Here is a 23,831-nt window from a genome sequence, read left to right as displayed (position 1 = left end):
TGGATCAGGGAGAATCTCCGCCAAGGGCGGACTGTGGTAACCGTGATAGGTGCCGGGTCTTGAAGCGAAGAGATCTCGCTTGAGAAAGACCATGCCATTATTTGGCATTATATTTCCTTGATGAGGAAGAGAGAAGATGAGAAGGAGGAAGAAGCGGCCCCGACCACAGAGCCACTGGGGGACAAAAGCGGTTAGCCAACCTAACCGACCTAACCTCCTTAGGTTGGTCCAGATCTTGGCGTTCTATGCGAGTTCGACGACGAGGCTCTCGCTCAGCCCCTGTGGCGTAGGCGAGGCCTCCCCCCAGACCTGCTGTCCAACGTAAAATAGGGGGACTGAGCGTAAACAGTAGGGATTTTCTAAGACTACATTGACTCTGGAACAGCGAGAGATCTTGTCTGTTTGAGAGAAGATTGGGTTCGCCTGAGCCGAAGCAAATCTGTCGGGAGACAACTACCCGAGAATCTAAGTGGTCTATCTTGCTTGGACGATCTCACTCAGCACATTGCCGAGAGATCTCAAGAGCCTTGAAGACTTCTCCGTTGGTAGCCCCTCCAATACATTCGCCAGTAGCAGGAGTATTGACCATCACGAGTGCTTGGGAGCTGTTCCGGTCTGGAACAACGGCGTAGGACTTGGTCCTCCGAGAAGCTTCCGCTTCGACGCCATTCTCACCCACGTGCCTGGCCTAGGAGGGCAGCGATCGTACAGACGATGACCCCAGTGAGCAGTTCTGGAACTCAAATGCTGGTGATGTAGCTTTGTGCTTCTAGCTCACAGTCATACTTCCGGTCTTCGCAACCATGCTCTTCGCGTTCACGCGTCTGGACACTTCAGCACCTAAATCTGATATCTTGACAAGGACACCTTCTTTCTCACTACGATCGAGTCAGCCAATGTGCCACAAGGAGCAAAATGAGGGTTGAAAACTTACGGATGGCCATCAGGCAACCCCATCTCCTTCACTCGTACCTCTCCTTTGGCTTGCTCGTCCTCACCGAGAATCACTGCAAAGGGCGCGCCAGCGGTCTCCGCATTCTTGAACTGCACCTGTGGCTTTGGTTTCTTTTTATAGGTGAATTCGACCTTTAGCCCAGCGTCCAGCAAAATCTTTGTGATTTGTATACGCTGTTTGGGCATTCCGTCAAATCCACCGCCTCCAAACGCCATGACATACACGTCGGGAGCATTGGAGGAGACATAGCTGAAAGTTTCGCCCTTGGATATCCGCGCCTTGGTAATGCTGAATATTCGATCAACACCGAAACTGATGCCCACACATGGGATATCAGCGTTTGGTCTGAAGCGTTCCACAAGATGGTCATATCGACCACCAGCAGCGACTGAGCCGATGCCGACTGATGGATCGTTCGACCGGTCCTCATCCTCGCCGAGCACTTTCTTCTCTTTCTTGCCCTGTTTCTGAGCTTCTTTGGCCACGGCACTACCATCTGCAATAACCGGGGCTGAGCCCTCAGTTACAACTTCGTAGATAACACCCGTGTAATAATCGAGACCACGAGCCAAGGACAGGTCAAAAGAGATCTTGTCGAGTGCGCCCCATGCCTCCAAATACTCCATCAAAGTGTCCATTTCTTCAATGCCCTGCTTGGCTTTGGCATTGGCCATCATGTCGGCATCCTTCTTTAACTCTTCGAGGAGGTCTCTGCCACCTTTCCTCGTCACATAAGTTTTGATCTTGTCTGCAACAGCCTCGTCAAGTCCTTTCGTCTCAACCATTTCTTTCTTGACTTCCTCCCAAGGTAGCTTATCCAACTTGTCAACTGCACTCGAGATCGCTCTAATCTTGTCGTCCGGCACACCGCACACTTCAAAGAGCCCATCGAGAATTCGCCGGTCGTTTAGTTTAATCGTGTATCGGCCAGTCCATTCAAGCGACTCAAAAACCTCTACAATGATGGCTATGACCTCGCTGTCGGCCATCATTGGGTCACTTGCTCCAGCAAAATCGATGTCGCATTGGTAGAACTCTCTCATACGTCCTTTGGCAATGGCAGGTTGATCTCTCCGGTAGACTTTACTGATCGCAAATCGTTTGTAGTTTTTGATGTTTGAGTTCATGGCCAACCACCGAGCGAACGGCACAGTGAGGTCATAACGCAGGGAAAGTAATTCACCGCCTTGGTCTTTCAGGTCGTATATGAGCTTAGAGTCCTCTCCGTATTTACCCTTGAGAACCTCTTCTCGCTCAAAGACGGGTGTATCGAGCTTCTTTCCTGCATGGCGACGAAAAACTCTGGAAATCTGTGCAAGGATATCTTCTAGGAGATCGACATCTTCGCCGGACCAGTCCCTGGTGCCCTTCGGGTTTTTGATCAGCTCTTGCTTTTTATCCTTGTCTTTCGCCATGATCGAGTAGGGTTGGTAGATCGGGACAGCGCAGTGGGAAGGTTTTGCGAATTGAGGCGTATGGAGGAAGGATCTTTTGCTGTAGCGTACAGTGAGACGAAGGAGTGGCCGCATGCGAGAGAACGCAGCAGGAGGGGCGAGGCAGTCGGGAAATGTATAGCGCCCAAGGAGACGAGTAATAAATTCAGGTCTCGAGATTTGGAGTCACAGCGCACTTATCTCGCTCAAAACGGCAATTGGCAGAGGCAAGCTGCCAAGACTGGGCGTTGGGCCTCTCACAGGTCTCCAGATGCTGTACCAAAGGGAATCATCAAGAGCTTTGAGTTGAACTACAATGAAAATAGTCGGAACCCTAAAGGAAGCGAGTCATTCTCTAGAAGCAAGTACAGCGTCATATTTGGCTACACCTTTTGAGTACTATCTCTCTCGGAAATGGCCATTCCCGTACAACCAGTCGCTGTGAGCTGATTCAACCAACGCAACCTCGATCTTCTTTTGCAATCAAATCACCAAGTCGTTGACCCTGGCACATGTCCTGGACTATAGCTGCCTCGTTGTGGGCTGCGCAACTCGCCAATGATACCCGCCGCTGGACTACCACTGTTCTGGCCTCGGCTGCTGCCACTACCCTTGCGTCCGATCACCTCATACTCGACCGGAGGAATCGGGTCGGCATCCTCAAAATCGGCGGAGAAGTTACTAAGTCCGCCTGCCGATCGGTTCGTGTCAGATCTGGGTCGTCGCTGGTCGGTATTCGGCAAAGTTTTGGCATACGCAAGAAAAGGCGAACTTTGTGCCTCAGGAATGACAGGGCTGTTGGGAAATGCTTGAAAACTGCCAAAGGCGTATGGTCGAGCATGTTGCGGCATTGGCCGAGTTCCAGGGAGTTCACCTTCCGGCGTCAGAGGCCCGCTGGTATTGAGCATCATCTGTCGAGCGTCCTCGTCTTGAAGCATCCTCAGTTCTTGCTGCTGGGAATCGAACTTCAACCTCGCATTTCGAATCTCAACCTCCATATAGTGAATCTGCTGTAACACCTCGGCCTCTCGCCTCTGCTGGTCAATGTCCTTGGCACTCGATTCAGCAGCCCTTCTCTCTCGCTCGTTGAGACCCTGCACATTAGCTTGAGTGATGCGATCATATTGCTCAGTCAACTTCGTGTTGCGAGTAGTTAACCGCTCCTTGCGAGAGATCATGGCATTCAGTTCGTTCTCAGCGCAGGTCTTATCAGATTCTGCCGCATTCTTCGCCTTTTTCAGACTCTTAGTCGCGTCGGTCAGAAGCTTGGACTGTCCCTCGAAGGCTTTTTGAGAGGTGCTGTGATCTTCGATGTCATCGTCGGGTGTGGCCGTCAGACTTTCAAGAGCAGCCTCAAGTTCTTGATTGGCGTCTTCGGTCTGGCGGATCGTGCGCTCTGCCTGGAGGAGCTTTTGTTTTTGCTTGGTGTCGTCACTAGCTGTTTTGAGACGGGTGTTGAAGCTGTCGACCTCCTTTTCAACCTTAGCAAGAGTGGCACGATGCTGGCGTCTGACCTTGGTAAGGCGATTACGGGCTTCGTTCAGCTTCGCTTCCGTAGTGGAGATTGAGTTTTTGAGGGTGGTAGTTGGGGATGATGGCCGTGTAGACTGACGTACAGGTACGGGTGTCAGGGATCCTGGTAAGTCTTTGTCGAGCAACGCAGGTGTCTTCACCATGACTGATGCATATTCTTCGTCACCGTCGGTGGAAATAAAGGTGCAGGTGTAGGTACAGTTGGGGGCCAGGCCAGAGATTGTTCCTGACCAGCGAGTGCTTAAGCCTTCTGGTAGTGGATTTTCTGCAGCTTCGAGACTCACAGAATGCCACTTTGCGCCATTAATCCGCACATAAAACGGCCTAGGCTCATCCGAATCCCCTGATTCCTCCTGTGTTGCAACAAAATTTGACTCGAAGGATATAGAGGAGGGGTCCACATGGGTCACCCATACTAGATCCTGGTGTGCAGCTTCAAAAGGTGTTCCTTGGTTGTTGGCAACTGAAGGTAGAGCTTTGTTGTGCTGAATTTCCCTTCCGATTTGCACCTTGGTGCTCGCCAAGGCAGCCCAAAATGGTTGCTTGCTTCTAACATGGTTCGCTTGGCGCCGTCTCTTCTTTGCAGTGATCCCCTTCTCTTTGCCCTCACGTAGACCAGGTGTAGGTGGCTGATAATCAACGGACGAGGATATGGCAGTTGATGAAGAGCCGTCAGGGGCCGAGAAATCCGACACCGAGCCTGCGGAGGCTTCCATGTCTACCCGCTTTGTCTTCGTAGGCGTTGGAGACTGCAGGCTATGTAGCCACCGCCTGATAACAGCCAATACAGCCTGACTGATGATGTGAATGGCGAAGAGACTTCGAATCTGCGACGGTGGCCGCGGACTCTCTCCAAAATCGGTATCCGACGGCAGATACTTCAGATAGTCAGCCAGACCCAATTGAAGACGCAAGTCTGTAGGTATCAGATTGGTGAGAAGAAATCGACGGACACCCTGACTCCTTAACAAATGGAGCGCCAGAACCCCTGCAACACAAAACACATTCACCCGGCCGTTTCGTCCGGAACTCCCATTTCCCAAAGTCATAGCGATCTGTATTTGGGCAAGATCCAGGGTGAAATTTTGAGCCCAAGGCCAAAGACACATCCAAATTCCAAAGCATATAACATCCACGACCATCCTGGTGGTAGGGCTTGGCGCACCAGCTGATCCATAGAACATGTCGGCGGCTGTGCGAAACGAAGGACCACCACCGGGCCAGATAGTCAAAGAAGCAAAGAATGCTTGCACCATTGTCAATATCATGGAAGGCAGCGCCAGAAGAACGATGAGGAGAGAGACCGTGTCACAGGCAGGGCGAGACCTTAGGATAGTTGAGGCGATCTGCAGAACGCTCACGTCGTGCGCCGCTTTGGACCTGGTCCCAGTCATATCACCGCGTCTCTGCTGCTGCATCGCCGATCCATTCGACTCTTTCACAGGATCCCTCTCTTTGCTATCACTGCCTTCCGAATCCCCGGATTTGGGTGCGAAGGCCTTTGAAGGGTACGCCGTTTCTGAGGAAGCAGTGCTTGACGGAGCGTTGGTTGAGCCGGTCACAGAGTGTTCAGTAAGGGTTTGATGCGGTAGAGGCTCGGAGGGAACAGGGCCCTTCGCAGCTCCATTGAGGTGACCATTCGATTTCTGCTTGGTGACACGTTTTCCGGGACCTACAAGGCCATTCTCGTGGCGGTTGTTATGCTGGTGCTTTTTCGCCGCAGGGTTTCGCGGCATGAAGATGTGGAAAGCGAGGGTCGGAACCAAAACCAGTCAGCCCGGCGACTCTTCTCAGGTCAGCAAGCCAACTGGACGAGGTCTCGGAGGTTCGATGCGGACTGATGGGATCCAGGGCGAATCTGCGAAAGGACTGGCAAAAGATTCGGGGGTGGACGCGGTCGGCGAACAGGGATCCCAGCTACTAGAGATCGTATATAGGGATGCAAATGAAGAAAAGGTGTGAAAGCTATGGCTGCCGAGTATGAGTAATGGTTCAAGTGGACAGATGAGACGTGGTGGTGGAATAATGAGAAACCGAATTGCAGATTGCCAAGTGGGTGGAAGTGCTGTGAATTCATCAGTGCAATTGAGATGTATTACGGACTGCCAATTGGGGGGTGTAGGCTGATGCAGGCTGCCGGTCAGGCACGAAAACACTACCCGCACCTAGTGGCTGCAAGCCTAAGAGAGACAGCCACCAGCCTTACCTAAGACGCCTAACAACAGCAGCCTACACCAACTACCTAGGAAGTTGCACAGGCGTCCTAGCTGAACCACCGCTACGTGATTGGTACGCCTCGCTTCCCTAATAAGCCCTCACCATCGCATCCCGGGAAACTGTACTCATTACTCATCTCACTTCTGGGGGTACTCATCATCGACCACCCTTTTCCTTGCCAGTCATCCGCGTAAGAGTCCTCAAGTATGGATCTGCAACACTGCGTTCAACGAAACTGGCCAAAAGAGGCTCCTGGGTAAAGGAATGGAAATACTGCCGATTGATGCTTCGAAGAATCTTCATTCATCTACTCGTACCACCAAGGTAACATACAGGTCCAAGTCACCACTCACTTACACTGACAGGTCATCACTCACTGCAACAAAACACGATTCTGTGGAGCCTTCTACAGCAGTTTTTCCTTTATTCCCCAGCCAGCCGACACTACCTCCAATCGCACCGCTTCTCACCAGCGATCCCCTCCGAAACAGGGCTTTTCGTAGAGCAAAATTCTGCTTAGCCTTGAATCCTTTACCTGTGCGCATCCAGAGGCATACCCTTGTCTGCCTGACCGATGCTATCGAGCGACGATGAAAGTATCAGGCCAAGAACCTTTCAATCCACTGCAATATACCGAGGAGACTACGCAATAACGTCAAAATGTCAACCCCTGTTCTGACTTGTTGCGTTGTTTGGCGGCGTCATCCGGATCAAGGCTACTTCCAGCACCCGGTGAAGCCTCGGGTGTCATGCGCAATAAAAAACGTCGCCGGTGGTGAGGGAGAAAAATTTCTGAAACACGAAAGCAGACTACTCCACCAAGGCTCCGGCAAATCAACGTTATTGTGCTAGGTGGTCATTACTGGCGACGTGGAGAGCGGAGGATGGAGTACCAAGCGACTACTCTGCAAAGGCCACCGCTTACAGACGAGCGGGTGGTTGTTCGCCTCCAATAAAGCTGCTAACAGGCGGCACCCTCGGCATCAAGCCTTCCCTTAGCTGCAGCACTATGCACCTTTCCTGCTGTGAAAACAAGCCTAGCGAGTTCGAACGGCCTCGATACGGATACCGACCGCCCCCGCGCCTTTGACGTTCGTGATGTGCTCTCTAGCCTCTAGGCTCTGAGCCTCTGCAACCTCCCGAAATAGGGCGCTAATCGTCGATCATTGACGGCATTTGCTGGGCTTTCCCCTCGCCCGGCAATTTACCTCTAGGGAGTGCGATTACGCTGATAGGGAATGGAATACGAGGCGTCAGTCGACCCCACTCTCTTCACCTCCCTGCCAGTTTTGACTTCCTCACAGTGGATTTGTGAACACCTAGAAAAGGTCCTGTGCAGGATGCGGAGAAAGGTGAGACGAACTATGCTTTTCAGCACATCATCATTGTTTACTGTACCTATCTGTTAGAGCCCGGTTACATCCTCTATCCTAAAGGGGTATACTGTCCCCTCAAGCTACTCAACGCTATTCCTTCAGCGGAGACATAGTGGTGGAAACCGACCTGTCTCCTGTCTGCGCGCTATCAGAAATCTTGATCATGTGCATGCTTCGTTTTCATCTTCGTTGTACAAAAAAGGGCAGTGTGCACGACATCTCGTTCGAAGAGAGACCTTGCAGCCAGTCACGGGGCATTCTATAATACAATAGAAGGTTATCGCTGTCGGTTTGTGAAGGGAGTCGACATACTCTGGGTGGCAACAAAAGCACGTCACCTCATGCTTGTATTGTTTACAGCTGATTCACAAGATGCTGGATTGCTACTTGCTCAATGCCTCTCGCAGAGGCTAACCGAAGCAAGGGTATCCCGGTTGGTGATCGACGACCCCGTTATCAATCCTTCGACTGAGAGAGACTCTTTCATCCCCAGACTTGCGCGGCATTCTATCGTCGGATGTCCCGTCCTCTCCATCTTTGAAGACGAGACGCTTTCGTGAAATACCAGTTTCGGGCAAAGCGCTTCCATGCTACATTGAGCGTGGTGCATTGAGGGCTACGCGATATCTTGGGCGAAATCGACTACCCGTGACTTCCATGGGCATTGCTACGTAAGTGAAGGGCTACACCAAAACCACGACGCAATTATTATGAATATTTAATTGCTATTGAGATGGTAAGTGATACATTCTTCAGCTAGGGCAATTGATACTCGGGTAAGAGGATATTGTATGAATACTATTGCCGTCAGTCACATCGGCATGTGATATAGCTAGGTAGGTGTCTAAACCGAGGCAAATCCAGAAATACGAAAGACGGCATCCTGAGACGAAGCGACATGACATGCCATTTCCTTCCATCATGTCAGCTGCTCGCGGAGCATTCCGCTTCCTTGTTTTCCCGTCGCAAGCTATTGCACTACGTTTTGTGTTCAAATCATACTCTTGTCGGGCGGGCCGGTATCGTCGATGCGATAGACATACTTCACGGCACTGGCTTTGCCTTCTCTCAAATTCTCCAACCCTTTTTGGACGGCGTGAAGGCCCCCTGGGAGAAGCTCATATGGGTGTCCACTGAACCAGCCTTCTTGGAGGCCCAAGGCGAACAGTCGGAACCACGCATATCCGAAGTCGGTGAGATCGTCGGGGACACCGTGCACAGCGCCAACCGCAGTCAGGCTCTGATGGACCGTCTCTGGGATGTCTTCATACTTTCGCCCGGGCAGGACGAGTGTGATGTGGCCCTTTGGGTCCAGAACCTGAACTATTTGTTGATAACTCCCCTTCTCACTGACGGCGTCAAAGGCGTACAACAATCTCCCGCCCTTGGGGACAGCATTCTTTATGGCAGAAACGACATGGTCAGCCCCCGGTCGATAATCAATCACGACGTCGCCCTTGGACTTGTCGATCAGCCCCTCGACAAACGACCGGGCTCGACCGGCGACGCAAATGATGGGATGGATCTGGGCACGGGTGAGTAGCTTGACGGCGAAGGCGCCCACGGCGGACGAGGCGCCGTAGACAACGACTCCACCGGCAGTGGCATCCTTGCGGGCCTGCGAGACCTGCTGCCCGACCCAGGGCTCCGGGAGTCCCAGGCGGGAAAACAATCCCACCGCAGCCGTCATGGCGGCCAACGGGATCGTGGCCGCCTCCTCGAACGAGGTCTTGTCCGGCAGGTGGAACGTCGTCTTGGCCGGCGCAATCGCGTACTCGGCAAAGGCCCCGTGGGGGGTCCTCATCTTGTGGAACGCCGCGACGCGATCGCCGACCTTGAACTCGGTCACGTCCGACCCCACGGCCTCGACGTGGCCGGCCACGTCGTCGCCCGTGTTGGTGCCGTTCTGGTCCTTCATGAACAGCGGCACTTTCCAATCCTTGGGGTTCGTGCCGGCCACGGCGACCTTGATCAGGACCTGGTCCGGCGCCGGCGAAGGGACGGGGACGTCGTCGAGCACCTTGACCTCCAGCGCCCCTCCGTCCTTGACGTAGACGTGTGCGGACCTCATTGCGCGACCTGCGTGCTGCGCTTGTGGTGTGGTGTTGTGAGTAGGTAGGAAAGCTAGAAGTGCTGGGATCAAATCGCACGGGAAAAAAAAAGGCCGTAAACCGCGGTATATCAGGCCACAGGGTGTTTTATAACGCAATGATCCAGGCAAATTAGCACAAGTTTAGGTGTCTGATATTCACGGGGAAATCTGTGTAAAGCAGCACGTGTTTCAGGCGCACTTTCGAACGGTAGATGACCCCCCTGTGAGAGATGAAAGAAGAAGGGATTCATTCCGTCTCACTCCGACACGATGTTTCCTCACGTTTCTCTCAGGTGTCTCCTCTTGAACGACCCTGGGAGACAGACCTTGGTTGGCAAGTCCCTCCCACAGCCGCGGCTGCAAAGCCGACGTGATGATGTCTGCTCGGGATGATTTATAATTATTTCTTCTTTCTCCTCATCCCCCCCGCACCTGGACCTTGGACCCGGCGGCCAGCGAAACTCGAACAGACACAAAACGGCCAACGGCCAACTGTTCCCCAGTCACAGACAGACTCACAGCCAGCGGCCGGCCAAACCAAAAAAAAAGGAGAAACTCATTACACCGAGAGTTTGCCGGCGAGAGCAGAGACGTCCATACCAGTACAGTACGTACGGCCTCTCACTCTCTCACCCAGTAATTTGCTGGCAAGACTGGCCGGTGAACAATAGAAGAAAAAACCCTCTCTCTCTTACAGCAAACTAAGCTATCGATGGTAAGACCAGAGAGATACCAACTGTACGGTGGTCACTCTTGTTCCGTGAACTGCCTGTGAGCATGAAAGCCATCTATCTATCTACCACGGAGGATCCCATAAAAGAATCCCAGACAAAAATCTATCGCTTCAAGTGCCACACGATAACGAACCAGGCTTGCTTTAACCACGAAGACTTTTAGGTCACCCTGTCCACTGCCACCGCTTCTCAAGAAACTGCTCCTTTTCCAGTTTTCAAAACCCCCCTTACCATCAATAAAACCAGCAGAGACCGTGAGACTTTCTTCCCACCTTGGTACACTCCTTACCACCATCGTCCTCAATAAAATCAGCGATTTTCCTCGTCATCCGTATCATGATCCATCATCCTCCATCATTCAATAAAACCAGCGATAATGTGCACTCGCAGGACCTTCTGCAAGTAACTCACTGGGGATGTCAACGGCTTTGATCGTCCTCCCGTCCCTCCTGTCACGTCTCTTGTTGTCAACGATCATCCACGCTCCCAAAAGCAAAGTCAAGAAGCAACCACAGGCGCCAAACACGGCCGTCGTGATCAATGCCGGGAAGTACTTTGGCGCGTCCTTGTTCTGGAAGATGTTGCTCGACACGACACCCATGAGATTGGCGACGGGTACACCGATACTCGTGAGCATCATCCGTTTGTTCTCGTCGGCGATGTTGTTGTTGTACCACACATCCAAAATCACGCTGGGAGCGCTCGTGCCCCAGGTCATCATGAAGCACGCAAAGTACGCGACGTGCAGTTGCGAAGTGACGTTGACGGTGGCGTAGATGATGAAGCCGATGCACGTGAACGCGAAGCCCAGAGCGACAAACGGGAACCGCAGTCGCGTCAGGTCCGAAGCAAACGACAAGATGAGCAGCATGCATGCACCGGACACGTTGGGGGCGACCGTGTACAGATTGGTCTTCACCGTCGAATAACCCAGGCGCTTGACGATGACGGGCAAGAACAGCGACACCGACTGGAGAGGAACACCCAGACAGACCTCGATGGCGAGAATGATCCAGCTCGTCGGGTGCTTCAGGATGCCAATGGCAGATCGGAAGTTGAACTTCTCGCCGACGACCGAGGACGAGTCCACCTGGATCCGGTAAAAGGCGAGCTGCTTTTCTTCGGGCGTGAGAAATTTGGCGCTCTGTGCGTTGTAGGGAAGGTACCAGAAGGCGAAAACAGCAAAGAGCATCGAGCAGCTCCCCTCGATGATGAAGAGGTAGCGCCAGTTGGCCAGGCTACCCGACTTGATCTGGAAGACTCCGTAGGATAAAAGCCCACCAAAGGCCGACGCGATGGACTGAGCGGCGTAGAAGATCGCAAGTCGACGAGCCAGCTCTCCACGTCGGTAGAAGGTCGTCTGGTAGTAGATGACCAGAGGGAAAAACGCTGATTCAGACATGCCGAGGAACCAACGAAGAGCCAGGATCCCGCCAAAGTTCTTTGCCGCAACCACCATCAGGGTGACGAAGCCGAAGCAGAGCATCATGATGGGCAGCACTCGGCTCGGACCAAATTTTTTCCCTGCGATGCCGAGGAAAGGAGCCGTGAGAACGTAGGGGATGAAAAAGATGGAGAGAACCAGGTTGTATTCATGTCCTTTGAGTCCCAGGTCTTTTTCGAGGCCGGCCGTTTTCGCATTCCCGAGATTCGACTTGTCCAGAGAGTTGAACAGATACATGACCGCGAGCGTCGGCAAGATGCGGAGGTCGAACTTCCACACCAGTCGTCTTTCCGCCACGGGATCGATGGCGATACTGGCAGACACCCGGCGAGCCTCGTCGCCTGCAGATACTACCATCACTCCATCATCATCCAACGCCTTGATGTCTTTGCTGTCAGCTGCGACAGCGCCAGCTTCGACTTCAGGGCTCTGTTCGATCGTCATGTTGCCGCAGTGATGGGAGGACTGAAGGCTTTAGAAAGCAGTTGTTGAGGTGGACAGTGGGTTTCGGTCGAAGGTGGACAGATGCAGTATGAGATGAACCACTTGAACTGATGAGTCGAGTGTTGCTGAGACTTGTTCGTGTCGCAACATCTCAAGCTCGAACGAGGGCGACATCTTAAATATATCAACTGGGTACCGTAGTGTAGATCTTCTTATCATCGTCAAGATTTGCCGTTGTAACTTGAGAGTTAAACTGTTGGGCCCAGGATCGCGAGGCTGCCCGGGACAGAGGGCAACAAAAGTGGAGACGCGCAAGGAATACCTGGTGGATGTTGCCCTCTTCGCCAGCGGCCAGCAGTGACATGTCAGCGGCCAGCGGCCAGCTAGCAGCGACAGCAGAGACTGCCACTGCGGAATAATGTTTCCCGCCGGCTGCCCGTTACTTATTAGTGCCCGCTGTGGCTCACCTGGCTTCCCCTACAAGGCCAACCTTGGGCATCCAATGCGGAAGATAACCCTGGCCAAGGAGGGGGGGCATTTAGGTGTAACGGCCAATGGTGCCCGGATTGCCAAAAGCCTCGTATAGTGAGCATTCTTCGCCCATGGTAAAATCGCTGAAAAATCGACAACTGTCAAAATGATACGGCGCGGTCTAACCATGATGGTATTGCAAATTTTCCAACCACCGTCATATAGCATGAGTTTGTACTTGGGAACGCCCGACTGTGCGCTGAGGATTTCTGTATTTGAATACTCGCTCAAAACACCCATGCCACCTAGTCTCACGATTGACGACAGTAAAGCCGCCCTTCTACCCATACTTCGTCGGCTTCGACCAGCATAAGCACCCACATGTCGGCTCCCTTGCTATCAGAAAGCGTGCGCCGCAGCTCAGAACCCTTCGACGGCCTTCAATCAGCATTTGGCCAGACTCCTGGCCAGACGCAGTTGGCTGAGATCAACGAGCAGCACCCATTCTCGCTCGGCGGACGGTTTCCAACCCTTAGTCGCCGATCCTCGAACTCCTCACACTCCAGCGATGTGGATATTCAACAACTCAGTCTGAGTTTCGCTCAAGTCGGTTCGTTCGGTTCAGGATCATTTTTGGATACCGGCGTGGGAAGATATGGCCTCAGCGAACAACGGCCAAAGACAGTCCTGAAGCACCCGAGCACTTCCATAACCGCGACACAAGTGTACGGCACATTCGGCGACGAGGACGAAGAGTCCGGTGTGCTTAAGGACGCGGACGATATCGACGAGGACGACAGGTTCATCGGAATAAGTCCACCCCGGTTCTGGCTGCTCTTCCTGGTGATCGCGTTGGGTTATTTCATTGCTTGCTTCGACTCCACACTCATGGCTTCCAGCCACCCGGTCATCACATCTTTCTTTGGAGCCTCGCAAGCTGCGTCGTGGCTGAGCACTGTCTTTTTGATCACAAGCACAGCCTGTCAGCCACTGTTTGGCCGGCTGTCTGACACGATTGGCAGGAAGCCCGTGTATTTGCTGTCACTTTTCATTTTCGGCGTGACGACGGCCTGGTGTGCAGTTGCAAACAGCATTGAGAGCTTCATTGCGGCAAGAGCGGTCTGTGGCCTCGGGGCCGGAGGAACCATGTCTCTGAGTTTGATCATCCTCAGTGATCTTGTCCACATCGAGCATCGTGGAGTGTTCCAGTCCCACATCAATCTAGCTTTTGGGCTGGGTTCTGCATCCGGGGCAGCTCTGGGTGGGTGGCTGTGCGACAGTCTGGGCTGGAGATGGGCGTTTGGAATTCAGGTTCCCGTCATCGGTCTTTGTCTGATCATGGCTTTCGTGTTCACACCATCGCACATGGGCCCAATGCTACTGGTAACCACTGAAGGCGGTGCCTGGTCCGCCCTGAAGAGCTTCGATTATCTTGGCTCCGTCACACTCTCTTTGACAGTCACGTCCCTGATCCTCGCTCTGAATCTCGGAGGCAACCTTCTTCCCTGGAGCTCTCCCGTGGTATTGTCCTGCTTCGTTGGGTTCGCCATGATGGGATGTCTCTTCGTTGTCATCGAGACGCGCACCCCACATCCACTAATGCCGTTACACTTACTGTGCAAAGCGCCGGTCGCAAATCTGGTCTTCGCGAATCTTCTGGGAGGCGTCGCATCCAACACTATCTTGTTCAATTTGCCACTGTTCTTCCAGGCTGTCTTGCTCACGTCTGCATCAGACTCAGGTTTTCGGCTTGCGCTGCCCAGTCTGGTTGGCTCATTCGCGGGTATCTCGACAGGATACATCATCACTTATACTAGACAACTGAAGCCGACGCTGGTCGCTGGAGCAGTTGTGTATATGCTTGGGTCTGTAGCAACTTGCTCGATTAGTAAGCACACGTCGCCTGTCATGACCCTTATTCTTATCGCGGGAGTACCATTGGGACAGGGGTTTGTTTTCCCGAATACCATGATGAGTGCTCTCGCTGTCTCCGAGCAAGCGCAACAAGCAGTGGTGACGACGACCATCGGACTGTGGAGGAATTTAGGAATCGTACTGGGCGTCGCCGTCTCGAGTCTGGTCTTCCAGAACAGTCTGACTGTTAATCTGAGACGAATCGTAAAGGAAGGGGGAAACGACGAGCTAATTGAGAGGGCGCGTTCATCTGTCCAGTCCATCAAGCTTCTCCCGCTTCCCTTGAGAGACCAAGGTGAGTTGGCATTTCCCCTTGCACGCTTACACTTTGGGGCCCATTTACTAACGATGCCCAGTGACGGACGCTTACGCTTTCTCCCTGAGAACATCGTTTTTGTGTGCAATAGCAGCTTCTGCAGTGATGATCGTCCTGATTCTTCCCATCAAATTGCCCCGCTTGAGAAGAGGCCGTGAGATGACATTTAGCACCGCGGAATGACGAAGCCAGCGTTCGTGCCAACCCCCTTGAGACGAGATCCAAGAACCCCATACTGGTCTGTACAAGCGGATCAACCAACGACCACTCATTGCCATTGAAAACCATCAGGTTTACCGATGGAAGTCCAGTCCGTGGAGAAGTCGGCATCATTAAGGTGCTCTGTGAGGTTATGAGGGAAGAAATCGTATGAGAAACCCGACCATGAGGTTTCGGGAGAAGTGAATGCATTCATGAGCCCATCAGTTGACTCATCGATCAGACTAGGACCGTCTTCGTGGGCGTCTTCAGGCGCAACGTCGGTGGATTTCCTCAAATTCTTCGCCATCAAACCCAAAGCGGTTGCGGCAAATTTGGCAGGCCAAAAACTCACCCCATGGGCGGCAAGAAGCTTATGATAGTATGCTAGCCTCTCATCCCAGTACCTTGCACGTATTGTGTCGGCGGAGAGTCTTTTGAGACTTGCCATACAGGTACCAATTAATGTAAAGTTGAAACCAGAGTCTAGATTGGCCGATTAGCTGTCTTGCATCAAAGCAAATGCTGAACGCTTGGTCCAGAAGAGAACCGGGAAAAAACTCACAGGACCACCAGAATGCGCTGAGGCGGTTTATCTGCAAGGTCTCTACTAACGTGATGGCACGCGAGGTGATATCGACGCCACGGTTGACCTGGACATCCAGAGGAAGGTTTCGCCGGTACAGCTTTGGAAAGATGCCTCGGAGCAGCATCACACGAACGGTTAAGAACGCGATTTCCAAGCTGCCTACGAGATCCTGGTCAGCTGAGGCAGCAGGTATGAAGTATTTCAAGTTATGTCGCTTACCAGTTACGTCAGGGAAAGTGCGTTGTGTGAGAACCTGGTCGAGAAAGGTTGCACGCCAGTTTTCTAATTTCGCTTCGATCCTATCCGCGATGTCACAGATATGTTCCCCAGTAGCTTCTCGAAGGCGAACCACGGAGCTGAGGGTGAAGAAAACGGCAAGGACCTCTTTGAGGATGACTGTTAACTCGGCCATAGCAACGAAACAGTGGATGCCCGTAACCAGCTCAGGCCTCTCAAGCTGATCTTCGGCCGAGTCTGGTTTGCAATCCTCGAAGTCGGCGGCTGTGAGCATGAGTGTCGTCGTGTTCGCGTCGTCCAAATACGAAGGCCGTCCTAGAGCCAGAGCGAACCTGGAACAAATAGAAAATCAGCATCGTCAGAACAGAGGTCGAGCATGAAGCAAGTTTCGCACCACTTGTCTTGCATATACACTGCCCACCAGATTCGTCTTCGCCTTCGCTTAGCGGCTGCTGGGATGCTCCACATTGAACAATCGATGTTGAGACCTAAATCGTGGCTCATACCGACAATCGTGCCAATGACGGCCCACATCCCTGGCGCGCTGGTGCTCCTGTAACAGTCTCAATCCATGACGGCGAGTACGTGGTTTGATCGACTTACATTTTACCCCTGAGCGCTCTCTGGGTGAAGAGGATCGCAGCCTCCACGGTTTCAAGAGTCGGCGAGCGTGCTTCGAGAAGCAAACTTGATGTGAACTCTTCTATCAGCACGTTGTTGTCTAAGCCAGCCAACTCTGGTGACGTGTATTTCGTGATGATGGCTATTGCTATGGCCAAGAGGCGAGACTGTTTCTCGCTCTGAGCCAGGCGTGCTTCCAGCAACGGATACGCTGGATGGGACCGCTCGAAGAAAATTGACCGGACCAAAGGCAAACTGGGTTCGATCGAGCCGACGTGATGATGATTAGAAGTCCCAGACGAATACGACTGAGCAGAAGCAGATCGTTCCTGCAAATTCAAAGCTGATCAGCCTGATTGATTCGACGACTTGGAAGTTCTGGTAAAAAGTCAAGTACATACCCTGAAGTAGGCCTCGCGCGCAGGGTCATTACCCAAACCCTGCAAACGATCCGCTACAAAGTAGACATCCTCCGTTCCAGTCAATCCGATGTACTTCCCTTCCACGCCACCTTTGTGGCCGGAGTGCGTAGTTGAAGAGGTTGGCTGGGACGGATTGCCGACGAAACGTGGGTTAGCAATCCTCTGCGGTGACTCGTCCGGTATTGAGCCAGGTTCTGCCCGTGGAAATGGGTCCGTGGCCGTCGTCGTGGTTCGCGCAGGCCGTTTGCGTGGAGAGGGATTGGAGCTGAAGGTGCATGGTATTGAGCGTCGACTGCACAAGGCGCAAGCTCCCTCTGCGTCTCGAACACAGCAGACCCGACGTCGCCGACAGTTGTCGCAGGGCTTTTGTTTCCTGGACCGGTATTTCCTGGCGGGCCCGATGTCGCTTGAAACCGCAGCAGGCGAGGCCATTTCCCACCGCTGGCACGCGACGTATCACAACTTGTTAGGCATCAGAATTGTGTCGAGACACGACATCCATATAGCCTAGGTACATGTTGTTGAAACCATTTCTGTAGTCGGTCCGAAGGCTTAAATCCTAATTCTTGTCGAAAAGAGACAAGGCGTACCTACATTCAACTGTCTCAAAAAAATTTATGTCCCTATCAATAAGTTATCAGTGTGACTACAATAGCAGTCAGGACAAGATAAGCGAAGCGAAGTGCGGAAGCCGAAGATGATTGGTCGACGAGATGATGCATGAGGCGCGGCTTTTGTTGGCGAGCTGCGATGCGGACGCGAAGCAACAAGACACGACGGGAGCAGATCATTATTCTCATTAGCATCTGCAGCCTGTAGTGATGAGCTTCTTCAGGGCACTTTCAAAGGGGTTTCCAGGGCCCGGTAAAGCTTGGTAGGCGATAAGTCATTCGGTTCGAACGGTGGGTGGCCCCAGGGATGATGATCGCCGGGTTCTGCAGGGATCCTCTTCTGGGAGAACGAGTAATAAAGATGACTCCCACCGTTGCAGCGAAGCTTCTGGCTGTGACTCTTTTCGTAGCATGCCGCTGTGTGGTGAGCTGGGTGGCTGACGGAACGGCTGATCCTGCGGACCTGTGCGGCGATTGACGCTGGAGGTTGCTTCCGGTCGTCGTCAGCAAAGATTTTTCTTTGTTTTCCTTCTTTTTTCTGACTGGAGTGCACATGGCGAGTTGATGAGACGAGGAGGCATAGAACAGCGAGTCCCTCTCTGTTGCTGCTCTGAGATTGTCCTCCCACTCTTGCCAGATCACATGATCCTGGTTTTTGAGTGCCTTTGCTGACAAACACCGACAAACACTCCTCACATCTCTCCGGCCTCATATCGATCTGGGATATAACCCCTACATATCGATCAAAGACTATCACAACTTCTGTGTATCGGCTTGGTACCTGTACCGCATTAATCCAGCAGGCTCTCTTGACTTGACCGGCCCAAAGAGGGGTACCTGATATACAAATTTTGGTAGACTAAGAGTCTGTCGAAATCACGACATATTTTAGCTTGGAGATCTACGGAAACAAAATATGCAGTAATCCAGTTCTGAGGATACAGAGATTTGAGGAGCCTACCTACAACATCAGAGATTAGGTTCAAGTTAACCCAACCATGGACGAAACTCAGCCTCTCCTCCCCGATGTCCCACCAGAGCCCATTCCGGCCGACCTCGACAAAGACATTGTCACCTTCGACGTCGATGGCGACCCTGAGAACCCAGAAGACTGGCCGCAGACATACAAATGGAGCATTGTAGCCCTTCTCGCCTTCATGGCATTCACAGTGTGCGTTCTTACCCGTCTCACCCACACCCCTTCTCTTCTTCATTGTCTGATTTAAAACCTCATTTTAGGACATTCACATGTTCATCCGTGGTCCCCGTCGCCAACAGGATCGTCGACGATCTGTCCGGCGGTCACTCCAGCAAATCATCCAGCGTCCTCCTGGTCACTATCTGGGAGCTGGGCGAGGCCGGCGGTCCCCTCCTCATTGCACCACTCTCTGAACTCTTCGGACGGTACCCAGTCGTCAACACCGCGAATATCCTCTTCATCTCAGCCACCGTCCTGGCCGCACTATGTCAAAGCACTCCCCTCTTCATCGCCGCGCGGTGCCTGACCGGTGTGGCCGTGGCGTCCAACGTCCTCAACCCGGCGATCGTAGGAGACATGTTCGTGTCTGACCAAAGAGGCACCGCCATGTCGTACATCATGCTTGCACCCTTGCTCGGAGGCGCCATCGGACCTGCCATAGCCGGCGCCATCGCCCAATCTCTAGGCTGGCGTCAAGTTCTCTGGATGTCTGTTATCCTTGCCGGTGTCGCTGAGGTCTTGTTCCTCACGTGCTTCCGCGAGACTTACAAAGTGGCAATCCTGAGACGGAAAGCAGCTCGCCTCCGCCACGAGACGGGCAATCTCAACCTCCGCACGGCGTTCGACGTCGGCGAGAACAAGAATGATAGCACCAGCCGGAAATTCTGGGAGTCCATTCTGCGTCCACTGGTGGTGTTTGCCGATAGTTCGGTGCTTCAGTTGATTTCGATCTACGGCAGCTTGAACTTTTCGTATTTTTACATCATGACCACGACACTCCCCGATATTCTTCAGGATATATATCATCTCTCCCCTGCTCTTACGGGGTCTAGCTTTGTGTGTAACAGTACGTTTTCTACCCATCTGCCCCTTTGTGTCCACAGCCCACGACCCACCCACAACATCGTATACCATGGACACCTGATACGTATACATACTGACAATCTACCTCTTTCTGCAGGCATCGGCGCCCTTTTCAGCGTTATCTTATGTAACCTCCTCCTCGATCGAATCTACATCCGGCTACGCAAATCCCACCACGGCAACGAACAGCCCGAGTTCCGTTTACCGCTGGTGATCCTTGGCGCATTCATCATGCCCGTGGTGATTGCAATCTACGGCTGGATCCCGCAACTTCACCTGCCTCTCGCCGTTATGCTGACAGGGGTCGGCGCACTGGGGGCGGCTCTCATTCTCGGGCTGGTCCCATTGATGGCCTACATTGTCGACGCGTTCAAATTGTACTCGGCCTCGGCCATGACGGCCGTCATCGTCATGCGGTGCCTCGTGGCCACCTTTCTACCGCTTATGGCCGAACCGCTCGTCCACGCTTTCGGTTGGGGCTGGGGATTCACTGCTCTGGCCGGTGTGAGTTTGTGTTTTGCTCCCATCCCCGTCTTGATTTTCAAGTACGGCGCGAAATGGAGACAGTGGACAAAGTATACGCGTGGAGAATAGACAAAAGAGGAGGGTTTCCCCCCCTTTTTTTTTTAACTGTGCTTCCGTTCCCCCTATACATGACGTTATTTAAACAAGAACGAGACACGAACGAAAACAGAAAAGTCAACCGAAGGACGCGAAAACAAGACAATACAACACCAGCAAAAGTCAGACAAAACTAAACGACGGTTAACACTATATATACCTGCCCTGCCCTGCCACCCTACTTCAACAAACATGGGCTTTCCTCTCTTTCTTGAGAAAAAGGGGCATACAGATTGATGGCGGGAGAATCAAAATATACATAGAAAAATGAGCGATATGGGCGCACGGGTGCTAGAGTTGTCGAGTGTTACGTGCAAGGAAATCATAGAGCATAGAGCTTCGACAATGAAAACGGAGTATTTTGTCCCGGGTAACATAAACCTAGTTTGTCGTTCAGAGTCCAGTGCAAACCAGACCAGAAGTTGGCGTGTGCATGTCGGTAACCTACTGGAAGGTATGACTGACCTGTCTGCGGAGTACGGAGGAGCCTGCCTGGCACCCCGTTGCTGGTGGACAGGTACTGTAGTACATACAATACTTACCTCGACGGAGTCAGCATACGCATACTAAGTAGTTAGGTAGATTACCCACACCTATACTCCGTCCCCGATAAGTCAAGTCGAGTATGCACACACGGTACCTAGATGGGGACTGGGAGCTACGGGGTACATACGGAGTACCATCAAGGACAAATTGCTACTCACCCCACATCCACATTCGCACCATCTTCATATTGATATTCATACCCATAATCATGATGTCAAAGACAGCGACATGGTATGGAAAGTAGGAAAAAAAGGAAAAGAAGAGAACATGATTGGAATTTCACAAAACAAAAAATAACAAGCGCATGGCGTTCAAAATACATACATACATGCGATGTCCATACCACTCACCCACTCACTACCTGAGAGAGGGTATTCTCCTCCTCACACTCACACACTCACACAATACATACAACGTAAAACAAATCTACGAAGCACATTCCCAACTACCTTTCTCCCTTGTCTCTCTTCACTTCTCTCCCATCATCCCCTGCCACCTCTCAATTCTCCTCAAGGAAGACTTAAGAGTTGTAAGACGAAGAGCAGCTGCCCTTGCAAGAGCTCTTGTACGAGACCTGGCCATAACCAGCGCCGGCAACGCCACCGAGGCCGCTTGTCTGCCAGCAAACGTGGTAGTCGCTGCCGCACTGGGAGCTGTCGTCGCACCAGATGGTGGCAGTGCAGAGGCTGTTGTTGTCGCAAATGTCCAAGCAGGCCTGGAGCGTATCAACGGTGCCAGTGGTTTGCCAGAATGTAGGGTTGGTCGAGGTGTCGGCATGGACGTTGCAGTTGACCTGGTACTCGCATTCGCACGACCCGGCGCCGGGGACGGTCGCGCCGTTGTCTGCAGGGCAGGTGGCAGACGGGGGAGGGGCCACAGTGGTCGTGGTGGTGGTGGTCACGACACCGGGGGTAGTGGTGGTGGTGGTGTAAACTGGTGCGGGTGTCGTGGTGGTCGTGGCCGCCGAGCTCGAGGTCCAGTCCAACCAGGTGGGGTCAACGTAGGTGGTCGTGGTGGTAGTGGTAGTGGTGGTCCAGTCCAACCAAGTTGGGTCAACATAGGTGGTCGTGGTGGTGACTGCGGGCTTCTTGGTGGTGGTCGTGGTGGTAGTCCAGTCGAGCCAGGTTGGGTCGACGGGGGTCGTGGTCGTGGTCGTGGTGGTCCAGTCCAACCAAGCTGGGTCAAACGTGGTGGTGGTTGTGACCGCGGGCTTCTTGGTGGTCGTGGTGGTCGCGGTGGTCCAGTCGGCCCATGTTGGGTCGGCAATCCATTCCCATTCACCGGTGATGACCTCGGTGACGACGCTGCAGACCGGGTCGCTGGCGACAACGGTGGTTGCCAGGGCGGCCGAAGCCAAGATCGTGCTGGTGTATTTGACCATGGTGATTATTATTTGAGGGTTTGTTTTGAGAGGTTCAAAGAGTGACTAGAGCTCGTGGGGGAGACTCTGGAAGAACCGTTGGGTGTGTAAAGAGCGTGAGGACACAAAGGTCAAGTGGCCGTGATTTTGGAACGATTGTCGGGGAGGAGAGAAGAAAAACAAGAGACGAGGACCAGGCGAGGAATAGTATATAACACTGTGGAGGTGTTATTTATGGCCATAGCGGTTCATTTCCTTCATGACGGCGTCGATTCGCGCGCTTGATAGGGGCTAGTGGGCTAGACAGCCGATGGACATGTGTGGGCAGCGATATTGTTGACCTGGTCCAGAAGGTCCCACTCGCTGGTCACAAAGATCCAATTCGATGGGATCATGGAGCCAACGTGGTAGGGGCGCAGAGTTCTGGTAAATTGGCCGGGCGGAAAACCACAGAAAACTTGAGTTGATGAGGTGACAACACCCCCTGACCACTCTCTCTCCTCACACAAGGCTGATGAAATCTCGATTGTGACAGGCTGGAGGAAAGCCAAGCTCAGCCCCAGGATTGGGAGCTAGTGTTAATGGACAGCATAAAAGAAATTGGAACAACGGGTCCAGAACCAGCTAAGACGTGCTTAAACACTGTCCTTTTACCTTTTAGTTCCCTGTTACAGGAGGGCGGGATCATCAGCCTCTCGTCTGTCACGGTTGTCTTACCCCAAGCTACGAGGAGGCTTTGTTGGCACAGAGTGTGCATCCTTGGTTGCAGGAGTCGAGCTGAGGCGAACCGGGTTGGACAATACGGGGACCTCGATAGAATTGTCGAGGACAATTCCGTTGACAGCAACCTTCTGAGCGCACAGTTCATGCCTGCGTGATGAATGACCGAGGTAGCTGACTCAACGGAGGGAGCGTTACAATCAGCGTTGGGCGGATGAGCATCCAGGGGGGGAGGGTCGGTAGGGGAGAAGTCAAAGTGACAAGGCGGGAGGCTGCAGTGCCAAGCACGCAATCTTAAGGCAAGTGGGCTTAACCACCAGGCTAGTCCAGAAACGGACTAGGCAAAGAGCTTCTGCCATCGCGTCGCGTTCCAACTTTATACGGCTCTTTTGAAACGAGCCACCAACCAAACGGTACACCAGGTTCAGGAACCACCGAACGCCTTGCGCCTCAGTGCAATTCGGGAATCTCCTGGTTGAACTTCCTTGATTAAAACGGCTCTAGTGGAACTGTTTTGCTCTCGCTTAAGCATCCTTCGTCCTCCCCCCTGAGTCTGCCCATCATGCGCGCAATTTCAAGATCGGAAAGTCTGCTTTCGTCTTGGTTACAGTATGCAGGAGCCGAGTACCCCGACCAGCAGGTGCAATGAGAACAATCGCGAGCAAGGGGCCCACGTGTACGAGTGCTCCGTACGGAGCACGGGCGATTTTCATGCCCAAACGTCATACTCGTACTATTGTATCGACAGAAGCGAGTGTCAGCGGCCCATCAACGTCGCAATCTTTGACACCCTTCATACTATCTTCTCCCCGCCTGGGTGACAGCGGCTACTGATTGCGGTGGGCATAACCGTATCGGCGTATCGGTCAGGGCAGTTGCTTGGGAAAACACGGCCCTTAGGAGGTCCAATCCTGA

The 23,831-nt window shown here is 52.9% G+C and overlaps 8 protein-coding genes across 8 annotated transcripts; 2 read left to right on the top strand and 6 right to left on the bottom strand.

Moving 5' to 3' along the window:
* Nucleotides 1–769: 769 nt before the first annotated feature.
* PV08_03958 (uncharacterized protein) lies at nucleotides 770–2,370 on the bottom strand (the record flags this gene model as incomplete). Its single annotated transcript, XM_016378307.1, has 2 exons — nucleotides 770–878; nucleotides 935–2,370. 2 exons carry the CDS (start codon nucleotides 2,368–2,370, stop codon nucleotides 770–772), a joined length of 1,545 nt encoding a protein of 514 aa, XP_016236984.1.
* A 506-nt stretch (nucleotides 2,371–2,876) lies between these two features.
* On the bottom strand, nucleotides 2,877–5,657 carry PV08_03957 (uncharacterized protein; the record flags this gene model as incomplete). Its single annotated transcript, XM_016378306.1, has 1 exon — nucleotides 2,877–5,657. One exon carries the CDS (start codon nucleotides 5,655–5,657, stop codon nucleotides 2,877–2,879), a length of 2,781 nt encoding a protein of 926 aa, XP_016236983.1.
* Nucleotides 5,658–8,505: 2,848 nt separating this feature from the next.
* On the bottom strand, nucleotides 8,506–9,585 carry PV08_03956 (uncharacterized protein; the record flags this gene model as incomplete). The annotated part of the gene is made up of 1 exon (XM_016378305.1): nucleotides 8,506–9,585. The coding sequence occupies one exon, from the start codon at nucleotides 9,583–9,585 to the stop codon at nucleotides 8,506–8,508; it is 1,080 nt and encodes a 359-aa protein (XP_016236982.1).
* Nucleotides 9,586–10,698: 1,113 nt separating this feature from the next.
* Nucleotides 10,699–12,228, bottom strand: PV08_03955 (uncharacterized protein; the record flags this gene model as incomplete). Its single annotated transcript, XM_016378304.1, has 1 exon — nucleotides 10,699–12,228. The coding sequence occupies one exon, from the start codon at nucleotides 12,226–12,228 to the stop codon at nucleotides 10,699–10,701; it is 1,530 nt and encodes a 509-aa protein (XP_016236981.1).
* Nucleotides 12,229–13,080: 852 nt separating this feature from the next.
* Nucleotides 13,081–15,112, top strand: PV08_03954 (uncharacterized protein; the record flags this gene model as incomplete). The annotated part of the gene is made up of 2 exons (XM_016378303.1): nucleotides 13,081–14,908; nucleotides 14,970–15,112. 2 exons carry the CDS (start codon nucleotides 13,081–13,083, stop codon nucleotides 15,110–15,112), a joined length of 1,971 nt encoding a protein of 656 aa, XP_016236980.1.
* An 85-nt stretch (nucleotides 15,113–15,197) lies between these two features.
* On the bottom strand, nucleotides 15,198–17,428 carry PV08_03953 (uncharacterized protein; the record flags this gene model as incomplete). Its single annotated transcript, XM_016378302.1, has 6 exons — nucleotides 15,198–15,613; nucleotides 15,693–15,875; nucleotides 15,936–16,285; nucleotides 16,348–16,506; nucleotides 16,557–16,903; nucleotides 16,976–17,428. 6 exons carry the CDS (start codon nucleotides 17,426–17,428, stop codon nucleotides 15,198–15,200), a joined length of 1,908 nt encoding a protein of 635 aa, XP_016236979.1.
* A 1,177-nt stretch (nucleotides 17,429–18,605) lies between these two features.
* On the top strand, nucleotides 18,606–20,263 carry PV08_03952 (uncharacterized protein; the record flags this gene model as incomplete). The annotated part of the gene is made up of 3 exons (XM_016378301.1): nucleotides 18,606–18,778; nucleotides 18,847–19,652; nucleotides 19,767–20,263. The coding sequence occupies 3 exons, from the start codon at nucleotides 18,606–18,608 to the stop codon at nucleotides 20,261–20,263; spliced, it is 1,476 nt and encodes a 491-aa protein (XP_016236978.1).
* Nucleotides 20,264–21,356: 1,093 nt separating this feature from the next.
* PV08_03951 (uncharacterized protein) lies at nucleotides 21,357–22,217 on the bottom strand (the record flags this gene model as incomplete). Its single annotated transcript, XM_016378300.1, has 1 exon — nucleotides 21,357–22,217. The coding sequence occupies one exon, from the start codon at nucleotides 22,215–22,217 to the stop codon at nucleotides 21,357–21,359; it is 861 nt and encodes a 286-aa protein (XP_016236977.1).
* Nucleotides 22,218–23,831: the final 1,614 nt, after the last annotated feature.

The sequence above is a fragment of the Exophiala spinifera genome (genome assembly GCF_000836115.1).
Source record: "Exophiala spinifera strain CBS 89968 unplaced genomic scaffold supercont1.3, whole genome shotgun sequence".
Lineage (NCBI taxonomy): Eukaryota > Fungi > Ascomycota > Eurotiomycetes > Chaetothyriales > Herpotrichiellaceae > Exophiala > Exophiala spinifera.
Note: the sequence above shows the minus strand (reverse complement) of the source record. Positions and strands in the feature narration are given on the sequence as shown.